Here is a 12,498-nt window from a genome sequence, read left to right on the forward strand (position 1 = left end):
AATTGTATTGTAACTTTGAAATAAATTATTCATAAGTTCTGAAATACTTGTTGTATCATCAGGAGTTTTCTGATGGATGGACAAAGGCTTGCCTTACCACAAGTCCCAGCAGATCACTAGAACTTTAGTATGAATTGTATTGTAACTTTATAATAAATTGCTCACCGGTATATTTTGGCATTAAGAAAAGGAGATATAGATTAGTTTAGACTTTAGAGATTGTCTAATACAGCTTGAACTAATAATTTTATGGCATAGATGTGTAGTAATTTGAAAGTGCAAAATTCATCCCATACATCGTTATCATCAAAGAACAATGAGTAAGGAAACAGTATTATAGCCCTAAAGTTAGCTAACATCATAAGGCAAACAATAACCTAATAGTACCAAATTTTAAGCAACAATTTAATTAACATGTAAGCTGACAATTTATGTCAACATGTTGACAGTTTAACTCCACCTAATTTTCTTTGTTTAAGTTGACGTTCTTTGCCAGTTAAACATATTGGATTGCCAAATTAATTTTCCTAAGAACTACAAGGCAGACAGGTTAGACTACTCTTTTGGATCTTTTTCCTTTTTCTTCTTTCTATTTCTTGTTTTAAATTAGAAACTACAATGAAATCGTGATAAAGGGTTTATCATTGCATAAATAATAAATTGCAGTATTGACTTAACTATTTTTTCTTAAACTTTCGGTTGAAATATATTTCAGCACTTTTAAGTCGTGGGTTTATTAGTTTTATACTTCTATTTTTTGCCACGGTTCAAGACATTCATTTACTATATATATTTATGTTCATACTATAGTAATATGAGTTAAGCTCTATATATTGATGGTTAAAAATATTTTACAATCAGGGTATTTTAGGTAATTATAAATAAAATTTATATTAGTTAACATCTGAATAAAAATAGTATAACTAAATAATACGTTAAATTTACTGATAGTGTAGGAAAATCTTTACACTGACCATTAGATAACTTAATTAAATTTTGAAAAGAAAAACACAATAGCATATCGTGCGCCAGCAAGAAGATAGGCCAAGACCATTCTCGAAAGATAAGTCAAACGTACACAAATTTACACTACTAAAATATTTAACTTTTATCTATAAAGAGTCATACATGATACACCCACATATAAAATAATTAAATAAAGTATCATTATATCTATAATCTAATATAATATTTCATGAAGTTGGCATCTAATACTTTTCTAGTATATTGACGTTGAATGGATTATTTTGTAGGAATAAAAGAAGATCAGGATCATGTCTTGCATGGATTGTGTTTCTTATATATAGGCCATTCAAAATCAAACTAAATGTCCCAATATACAATAAAATTATCAATGCAACTAATATTATAATATGTTTGGCCGGTGTGTGCAACTTGGACTTAGAATGTTAATCTGTGTAGTCTATTACCTCATCTTTTCTCGTACTATAATTTTCAAGATTTTCAAATCAATTTTAAAGACGGACTTAAACAAATACTAATAGCTTGTATTACCTTGTAATTGTATGATACCTTAAGTTCTTTAATAATAGGTAATATTTTATTGCATTCAAACTAGATGTCTTTAATAATAGGTAATATTATATTGCATTCAAACTAGATGTATCATTCATGTCAGCATAATTATAGTTAAAATGGGTTTAAGTTTCGTGCATTAATAGTGTAACAATTTTCACCATCAAATTACTATTCATAGCAAGTTTGACATTCGAATAACTTGGAAAATAGTAATAACTTGTTACTATAATTGAAAAAATTCCATTGATATTGTATATATTTATATTGTCGATGTATACGAGGTATATCCTAGTTGAGATAGGTAACCTAGAAGTAAATTTGCTCTTTTTTTATGGTTAGCCCAACATCAGTTGCCTAAAGTAGGTAGCCTAACGTAGGCTTAACTTATCTTCGATTTTCCTTTTCTTTATTAGCCTCTCATTATTTGTGGTGAAAACAATGAACCGAAACTTTTGTTCTTAAGCTAGCAATCAAAAATAATTCCAATAATTTATTGTATATCCCTCCAATAAACTCCATGAACTACTAGAAATAATGAACATAAGGACTATTAATCATTAGAGAACAAAATGTTCATACAGCAGGGAAACATTAACAATAGTAATATGTAAGATCAATCCTTCACCATCACTAATTGCAATGATTTCATTAGTCAGAAAGATGCTCTACACGCTCAATTCAGAAGACTTATCTTCTAATTTCTTTTACTAAATCTTTTTCTTTTCTTTTATAGTTCAAGGACCAGAAAATGAACATTGAAAAAAGGGCAAAGGTGCAAATATACCCCTCAACTTTACGATTTAAAACATATATACCTCTCATTACAATTAGTGTATATATGCCCCTGCCGTTACAAAATGATGCAAATATACCCCTGCCATTATAAAATGGTGCAAATATACCATTTTTGCTGACGGGTTTTTGAAAAAAAAAAGCATTTAGGTTATTTTTTAATTAAAAAAATGCCACGTGATTTTAAAAAAAAAAGTCTGCTCATTATTTTTTAGCAGGCATACTTTTCTAAAGCCACATAATATATTTTTTTCCTGATGGGTCGGGTCTGGTTCATCTTAAAAAATGGGTAGACTTATTTTTTTTAAAGTCACGGAGATATTTTTTTTAAACCAACCATACCCGACACACCAGGAAAAAAAATTACCATGGCTTTAGAAAAATAAGTAGACTTTTTTTAAAGTCACGTGACATTTTTTTAATTAAAAAATAACCTAAATGATTTTTTAAAAAACTCTCATCAGCGAAAAGGGAATATATTTGCACCATTTTGTAACGGCAGGGGTATATATGCACCACCTTTGTAACGAGGGATATATTTGCTCTAAATCGCAAAGTTAAGGGGTATATTTGCACCTTTGCCCTTGAAAAAAAGTGATTTTTTTTAACCCGCAAGGGTGGCTCAGTTGGTTGAGCATGGGGCTTTCATAATGGAGGTCTCAGGTTCGAAACCCCCTACCTACGAAAGCAGGGGATTTGCCTTCTGGGTCGAGCTCGTCGCATCGGGCTTGCCTAGTGCGGTTACCTTTCCTGTGTGGTTTGTGAGCTATTGCACAGGAGCTGAATTTACCCTGTGCGCACCCGAAGGGTAGCGACTGCGGGTTCTCATGTCATAAAAAAAAATGAATTTTTTCCACATAGTTGTTAAGGAGAGGGGCTCTTCTGCTCCTAAAACTGTTATTAATGTTCTCGGACATTATTGCTTCTATTGGACCATTTGTATCAATATACATCAGAATTTCGCTTCATGTATCTCTTGGTTTGAAAAATTAAAACAAGACGGTCAAACCACTTCCTCTTAATTATTCTTTTCAAATTTGATAAATATTGATGAATTGAATATTTCATCATAGTTCTATGATTTTGAATATCTTTTTCTATTTGATGTCTTTAAATTCCATATTAAAAATCCGCAGCTAATTGTGACTTAAGTCGTTGAAATTCGAATTCGTGATATTCAGGTTTGAATGGTAACCTCTAGCCACAGAAATATTTTGCATCAATAAGGAAAAATAGTGGACTTAGCTGTCAATGATCTTTGCTTATTTTGTTTGATTGAAGAGACAAAAAGATACGTATGAGGAAACAAAATAGACAACAACAATAAGACGTGAGATGTTTGTACATTATTTGTGTGAAAGGGAAAAAAAGCAAAAAGGTAAGCAAATATGTGATCATCTTTTACAATCATCCAAAGTGGGAGACCTTTTAGTTTTTGTTTTTTAGGCACTAATACTACTCTTCCTATCCTTTTCACCACTAAAAAGTTTAAAAACCCAAATACGAGGCCCTACTTCAGAACATGATAAATAGATTTTAGTTCATGTATAGGTTTCTATTAAAAAGAGTATTAAATTTTTTTCGACTGGAAAAAAATCAAAAAATTTCTAGACTATTTTTTGGATGATAGAAGTCATTTTTTTATGATTATTTTCTATGAATAATATTGATCTAGAAATCTTTTTCACATTTGGTTGGAGAAAGGATTAATAATAATTGTTCACATAAATTAAATAAGGGGTATAAATACTTCTTGCAACTCAAACAGAAAACTTACTTTTTTTTTTTTTTTAAACTAAAACATCTGAGCCAACTTATACTCAAGTTGATTAATTTTACGGGATATTTATTACTTCTCACCAGCAAAGATATCAAATAATTCTCTCCATCAACTATTCGATGGATGAAAAAAAAAACACCTACTGTTTTTCGACTATGTTAAAACTTGAACATGAATACTCATGATTCTCAACCCTAAACACATTTTAGGTGCATAAAGACTTATTTTTATTACTGAAAGTTTTATTCATTAGTTTTTATATATGATTCATAGACATTATTCAACAACAATTATGTGTATTTTTATTTTTTTACTCATTTCATAAAGGATGTGCTCCTCCTCAAAGACTTGCAATTTTTCACATAGTAGAGATTAAAGTCGCAATCTGCAAATTAGTAGTTAAGCATAATCCTCAATGTTACAATAGTAAAAGTTGAAAATCAAGACTAATATTATAGCGAATTCGGGAAGCATGTAGACGTAGTGCAAGGGTCAAATTCACCCAAAAAGAAAAAATATACTCCCTTTGCCCCAATAATTCAGTTCAAATTTTAAAAGTTAAACTTCTTTGTTTTGATCGTAAATTATGACATGCAATTTTTAAATTTTTTAAAAAATAATTTATATAATTAAAAATTACATAACTATAAATCATAATAAGTAGTAATTTATAATAATTAAAGGGTATACGAATAAATCGCGATCGATCTTTTTATTTGACTCTCGAAATTCAAATTGTATCACATAAATTAAAATAAAGGGATCAAATCTAATACCAAACGCCTAATAGATAGTAACAACTTGCACAAGGAAACTCATAACTCATATATCTCCCTTTAGCTCTTTTCCATTCCTATCCTTTCTACTCAAATCCAAACAAGCATTTTCATTTTGTTCTAAAGCAAAACAAGTGCCCACTTCAATACATTTTACTTATCACTCTTTCGAAAAATAGATGAAGCAAAAAAAATTTCGTTTTAAAAAATTAAGATATAATAATTAAATAGTAATATTCACTTTTACCCTTACGCAATAAATGTAAACGATATTAGAGCCTGTTTAGATGGGCTTATGCAACGGCTTATAAGCTAAAAAAATAAATTGGGGTAGTGTAACTTTTTTTTTTTTAACTTATAAGCTATTTTTAGCTTATAAACTACTTTAGATAATCTAAATCAAATAACTCAATTATTTTTTTGAGCTTATTTTAAGCACAAAATAACTTTAAGCTGGCCAGTCAAACACTAAAAAAAACTAAAAATAGCTTATAAGCCCATTCAAACGGGCTCTTACTATGGTTAAAAAAAGAGTAGTACTATTAATTTGAGAACAACAAATGGATTTGAATCATTTAAAATATGACAAGTAAAATGGACGGAAGGGAGTAGCTTTACACAGAGTCGCATTATCACCTCAATCAAAGTAAATAATGAAAGGAAAAAAAAAAAAAGAGAGCGAGAGTGAATTTTTTTTTCGATCAGTATTCATAACTTGTTAATAATCTAATTATACAAAACTAACAAAAAAAAAAAAACTATGAACAATTTGTTTATAAGAGCTTAAAAATCAGATCTACATATACTTTTAACATCTAAGATTTTATAGATCTATAAAATTGTCACCGTCTATCACCGGTTCCTGTACATACAAACTGAATAAACGGCGCCGTTTGTTGTTCATGACAAAACGGCGCCGCAGGATGTTGCCACTTCTTGAAAACCATTACCGGTTTCTCCGGTAGCACCTCCTCTTTTTTATTACTCGAATTAGAAATCCTATTTATAGCCGATTTCAGGTTTCCTTCTTCAGGTGAAGTAATCAACGGCGATAAAAGCGGTATCGCCACATTCCAATCTGTTGAACGGTTGATTTGAATCGATGCCGGCGCTCGCCGCTGTAACCTGCTAGGGTTAGGGTTAGGGTTAGGGTTCCGACGGTTGTTGCTTGACATAATTGGGTTTTGGATCGGAGAGAGATGATTTAGGGTTGGAGAGGAGATGATTCAGGGTTGGAGAGAGGGTATGAATGGAGTGGAGAAGAAGGGGGGTATATTTATAAGGGGGCGTGTGGAGAACACGTGGGGGATTCAGTCAATGGTCAAAGAAAGAGCCTCAGAGATATTATGTTGCTTTTTAAATAACAGCTCAGCTTTGAGCTGGATTACTGTGAGTATTATACTTTGAACAGTTTTGATCATTTAAATTTGTGGAAAGTGAGAAGTTTTAGTCTTGGTCGAATATTTATCAAATTCTGATGTTCGGTTTTATTATAGTTGTGAAAATAGAAAATGTTTAACGGAAACTGACATTTGGAAGTATAAATTTTGTAGTTTATATTATTTTTTGAGCTATTTCAAGAGTCTACTGTAACTTTTTGAGGTGCAATTTCTGTTATGTTTTGTGTATGGTGAATTTTTTTGTGTTGTTGAATTTTCAACGGAATTTCTGGTATTTACATTTAATTTTTTTTTTTATCACAGTTCTGATAAATTTAACAATAAGAGTTTGATAAATGTTTGAGGAGACCAAAAATGCTCACTTTTGAAATTTAAAGGACCAAAACTGCTAAGTTGATACTTAAGAGACTATTTTGAACCTAATATCAGGGATCATTTTTGTCATTTTCTCAACCATTTTCAATGAAAAACAAGCACATATTAAAAACGGGGTAATTAGAAAGTACTCTTGTAAATTTTGAAGTATTTTTAATTACGAATCTCCTGTAAAAAGAGTTATTTATAAAAAATAAGAATTAGTATATGTCGTAAATTTGATCTTCCGGAAAATAGGTTCTCGATATTTAAGTCTGTTATATATGATATAAACTGACTGATAATTTCATTTTCCTTAGATTGTCTTCTAACAAGTTGATAGGAAAATATCAAATTATACCATCATTGCCTTAACAAGTTGATGCTTGAGAATAATAAGAAAATACTTATCATTATATCAATTAGGACAGTAGGAGATTTGAGTTTAATTTGTTGTTATGATGAATTTATATAACGGTGTGCATATGTATAGATGCGAATAGGAGCTTGATGCACTAAGTATTTCACATTTATTTAAAATTTGAGAAAGGGTTACACCTTAAAGGTTACGATATAGGTAGTCCATCGTTGCGTATTTGTAAGTACATATCAATAATTGGTTTTACTATTCGAAGTTTGATCATGTGACCAATAAATCACACAAAAATACCGTTACTGCAAGAGTCCCTTTTATATGAATAAAAAGATGTGCAAATATTAGTAATCAATCGATATTCTATTTTAAATCTTCTAATTCTTATTGAAAGGAAATAAAGCAAGAACAAGCCGAGCTCCTGTCTAAGCAGCTTATGCCAAAAGTGTTCACTTTATCCTTATAAAAATGCTCATCATGTCGTCAAAAGCCATACATAGCTGATTGGATCTTAAAGTCTTAACCTAACGTCACTCTTTCTATTAGCAAATCTTAAACCAACTCGTTCATAAAATAAGTGAAAAAGCTTGTGCAATTGTAAAAAGTAAAAACTATTCAACCAAACTCAGTTATTTTATAGTAGTTTTTCCGGTTCACGTGAAAATTGAGAAACACCTCCCAAATAGTTTTTGGATTTTTAAAAATTATAAACCTTTTCTGCAATAGTATTTGGTTAAATTTATTTAAAAAAATCTTTTATGCAAACTTTTTTGGAAATAAATTATTTTAACTTTAAACGAGGCGTCTCCCGCTTTTAGATTTATGTAATAGTGTAACTTTATTCACTAATAATGTGAAAGAAGTTCTATACTTTCTTTCGCGTCATAAAAAAGATAACCATAGGTAATTGGCCATAAAATATAGGCTTATCCTAAGACAGATTATGCGCAAGAATGATTATTTTAGCAAATTCTTTGTATTGTATTGAGAAATTCAATCACTATGTATAAATAATTTATTTGAAATCAGGTAAACTGTATATTTAAAATCTAAAACCATGAATTTAAAATCTAAAACCATGAATTTAAAATCTTGAATTCGTCTCTTTACAAAAATATAATAATAAATATAGTAAAATTTTCATTGAATAATAAATGTACATAAATTAAATTATTTTACACACACCGAAAGCGGACATTATCCACCCGTTAAGTAAAGGATTTAACCCGCACGTGAAACCATATCATCATCGTACATTGTCTGACAACTGATTATGACAATTCAACGGCTATGATTGAACCTTCGTGGCTATTTCTGATCCTTAGAACGACAAGGCACGTTGGATACGGACATTTCGAGTTATCTTCATTGTCTGGTTGTGCTGTCACAAACTTCAAATTGGATCTTCTTCTGAACTTGACGTTTCTTTAGAGGATATATCACCCATCCGTGTGCTAGCATGAAAGATACTCTTTCGGTTCTAATAAATGTAATTACTATTATTATTTTTTGAAAAAAAATTTGTGGTTTAACCAGAGGGAATACTATATTATGAGATAGATTTTATATTGTTTATGCAGGTAATAGAAATAGCAATCAAATAATGTATTGCGTAATGCTGAATTTTACGCATGTCTATATGAAAAGTAACCAAATATTATATCGTTAGTGTGAAATTTTATGCAAATAGTATAACATATGCAACCAACACTAGTACATCGGTTTAGACAGGGGCGGAGCCACATTGGCTCAAGGGATTCGAACCCCCTCGGTAAAAAATTACAGTGTATTTTTAAAGTTAAAATTATTTTGTTATGTATATATAGTAGATGTTGAACCCCCTGACTCCTTCGTGTATTTACCTTTTAGAATTTTTGAACTCCTGGATGAAAATCCTGACTCCGCCACTGGGTTTAGAACAAACATAATTTCTAAATATTCTCTCTGTGCCCCAGTCAAAGTGTTCATTGTGGGTCACAGTTGAACCCACCTTTGACGAAAAAGAAAAAGAAAAGAAAAAAGAATATACAGAAATGAATGGACTCAAGCAAAGACCCAATCCAAAAAGATAGACAAAAGAGAGAATCAATTAACCCCTAGCACTAGTTTTTGTTACTTTACAAGATTTGGAAGAACATTTCTGACTGTACTAAAGAAAATTATCCACCCTATAAAGAATTCTTATCTATGTTCTAAATATATCAGTTTTGCAATAAATCAACCAACTAGGCGCAATTTTTTATTCGAGTCTTTCAATTAAAGTTTTGATGTGATGATTTAAAAATTAAGATATCACAATTCAATATGTAATTGACGAATTCTGGCTTTCCGATTTCAGTCATAAATGTTAACTAAGTCAAAAGAAAAGAATATTTTTGATTCATCCACGACTTCGTTGCTTGGATTTGCAATCACCTTTTTGGTGCACCAACTAATGTTTTAGAAAGATATTAATTCATATTTTCCTAAGCAGAGAAGAAAGAAAATGGGAAAGCTGAGTAATAGAGAACAAAGTGTGAAGTGCATAAAATAAAAAAAATTCAAGATTTTGCAATAGATCAATCAACTAGGCAAAAAAAAAAAAAAAAACCATCTTGAGTTTTTCAATTGATAATTTACTGATAAAGATATCACAATTCAATCTGAAATTGACCATTTACTAAAAGAAGTTTTCTGATTCATGCTTTACTTCCTTGCTTGTATTTTTAACCACTTTTATGGTGCACCAACTAATATTTTAAAAAGATATTAATTCATAATTTTTTAAAAGTAGAGAAGAAAATCACTAAAATGCTGAGCAGTAGAGAACAAAGAGTGAAGTGTATAAATAAAATTAATTAATCGTTTGCCAAACGACCATGATAACCTCTCCTTCCTCTTGTATCCAAGGAAAAAATGAAGAGATAAAATTCACAAGTGACACGAAGACCAAGTGAAACACCAGGAACAAGTCTAGTAATAATTTTTAAGAGTAAGGGTGTGGTCGGTATGAAGGAAAATGTTTTATTGAAAAATGATTTTCGGAAAAATAAGTGGATTTCTTATTATTTTCTTGTGTTGGGTACGCCGCAAAAAATATTATCCTGCAAAGATAAGTTGTGCAGGAGGATGGGAGGACACAATCGATGGAAATATCACAAGCAGAATCTATTTTCCCTACTTCCACTAGGGAAGTCATTTCCTTATTTTTAAGGAACTTGTTTTCCTATTTAACCAATCGAACATGAAAAAATTGAAAGACATTTTCACATACTGAACACCTGCTAAGTCACACAATATAGTTATGGTCAGGGGTGGATCTAGCGAATAAGTTATATGTGTACATCTGAATTCGATAGTTTTGGTTTACATTTTGTAAATTGTTAATCACTCGATAAATAAGTATAAAATAATAAATTGTGAACCATATAAATTAAATAGATGTGATAAAATTATTGTGATAAAAATCAGAAAGATTAGCAAAGTCATGTTCTCTAATGGGGGGAAATAGTCTTGTTTATAACGTAACCTAACAAAGAACTTACGATGATTACTTAAATCCGTGAGGGGCTTACTGAAGAAATCACTGTAAGTGACAAGAATACAACAACAACAACAACAACAAGCCCAGTATAATCCCACTATGTGGGTCTGGGGAGGGTAGAGTGTACGCAGACCTAACCCCTACCTTGAAAGGTAGGGCGGCTGTTTCCGAAAGACCCTCGGCTCAAGAGAGGAGAAAAAGAGAGGAAAAGACAAAAGGTTAGATATGATCAAGCGTATCGAAAACAATATGAAAACAAGAAATAACAAAACAAGAAAGTCATGATAAAAGGAGTATCAACTGCTATAGATAACTATGAAAATGAAACAATGGAAGTAAATAAATCATTCGAAACCAACAGATACTCGCAGAAATCAAGATACAAGAAACTATAGAACAACATAACTACTCTTAAGGGAGGATAAACGCGACTACCTACTATCCTTCTACCCTAATATGATTCCTCCATACCCTCCTATCTAAGGTCATGTCCTCCGTAAGCAGGAAATGCGCCATGTCCTGTCTAATCACTTCCCCCCAATACTTCTTCGGCCTACCTCTACCTCTTCTGAAACCGTCACTGGCCAACCTCTCGCACCTCCGCACTGGGGCATTTTCAGCTCTCCGCATCACATGCCCAAACCATCTCAACCTCGCTTCCCGCATCTTGTCTTCCACTGAGGCTATTCCAACCTTGTCTCGGATGACTTCATTCCTAATCCTATCACTCCTAGTGTGCCCACACATCCACCGCAGCATTCTCATTTCCGCCACTTTCATCTTGTGAAGTAAGTGACAAGAATAATATACTAATATCACTATGTGGGAGCTTTCTAATGAGGTATTTCTTGTAGGATGTTCTACTTGTTGTATTAAAAATATAACACTAGGTGTTTACTAAGTAAAAGAATTAAGAGATTGTTTACTATGCCTGGTGTTATCTTTGTCATTTGTTGTGATAACTAATGTACTAATACTAATATTCATATTCTTATTGTACATTATATCCTTATCCAAAAATAATACTCCATTCAATTCAATTCAAAATAAGTGTTGTTTAAGCCAAACTAATCTAGTCCAACATAAGTGCTACTTCTACTTTAGGAAACCAATAGGATGTGCTAATTTTTCTTTTCAGATCTACATTTTCTCTCGCAAATCATCTAAAAAGGTATGAAGAGAAGTATAACTTAGTCAAATAACACTTGTGATTAATGTAAATTAAATGATTTTGTAATAGGTGTGTGTCAAAAGCGTAAACAATACGAGTAGTACTTATTTTGGACAGGAGGAGTACTGAAATTCCACACAATTTACTTTTGATAAAAAGAAAATTAAGAAGCAAGCAATGTATTATATCACGAGTCTCACGAGGTCCGGGCTTAACTCCAGATATAAAAAATAATATTTTAATTAAAGAAATATTATTTATGTTGGTAATAATTAAACTTCAAATAAGTATATTTTCAATATATAAAAGCAAAATTTTCATTTCACTCCTTTAATATCTTCACTTTCATTTTGATGAAATTATTTACTTCAAATTAAATGCGGAGCCATAATTTGAAATATATGAGTTTCGAATCCTAATTTTTTAAGTTATTTAGTTCTAATTAATAATTTATACATATTTAACGAACTTTTAAGACAAATACAGAATTTGAACCAAAGTGCTACCGAATCTGATCAAATCGGTAGCTGACACTCTAATTTCGCCCTACTTCAAACTCATTTTGTGTTTAAAAGATTAATTTTAGTTAACCAAACAAGAGATTTTAAAGATAACCCGATCTTGACTGATAATATTGTCTTCATTTTCAACATTATATGGCATCATTTAATAATTTTTAAAACTATCTGAAAATCATTTTTGTACTAATCTTGGTAAACATATGAGCTCATTAAAGTATAAATATAAAGTAAAAGAAATGCCTACATATGAGTAAAAGAATTTTCAGAAA

The 12,498-nt window shown here is 30.9% G+C and overlaps 1 protein-coding gene across 1 annotated transcript; it reads right to left on the minus strand.

The window, feature by feature from the left end:
- Positions 1–5,567: 5,567 nt before the first annotated feature.
- On the minus strand, positions 5,568–6,148 carry LOC132609604 (uncharacterized protein At4g14450, chloroplastic-like). Its single transcript, XM_060323667.1, has one exon. It carries the CDS (start codon positions 6,060–6,062, stop codon positions 5,730–5,732), a length of 333 nt encoding a protein of 110 aa, XP_060179650.1. The 5' UTR covers positions 6,063–6,148; the 3' UTR covers positions 5,568–5,729.
- Between the last annotated feature and the right edge of the window lie 6,350 nt (positions 6,149–12,498).

This window comes from Lycium barbarum, chromosome 9, assembly GCF_019175385.1.
Source record: "Lycium barbarum isolate Lr01 chromosome 9, ASM1917538v2, whole genome shotgun sequence".
NCBI lineage: Eukaryota > Viridiplantae > Streptophyta > Magnoliopsida > Solanales > Solanaceae > Lycium > Lycium barbarum.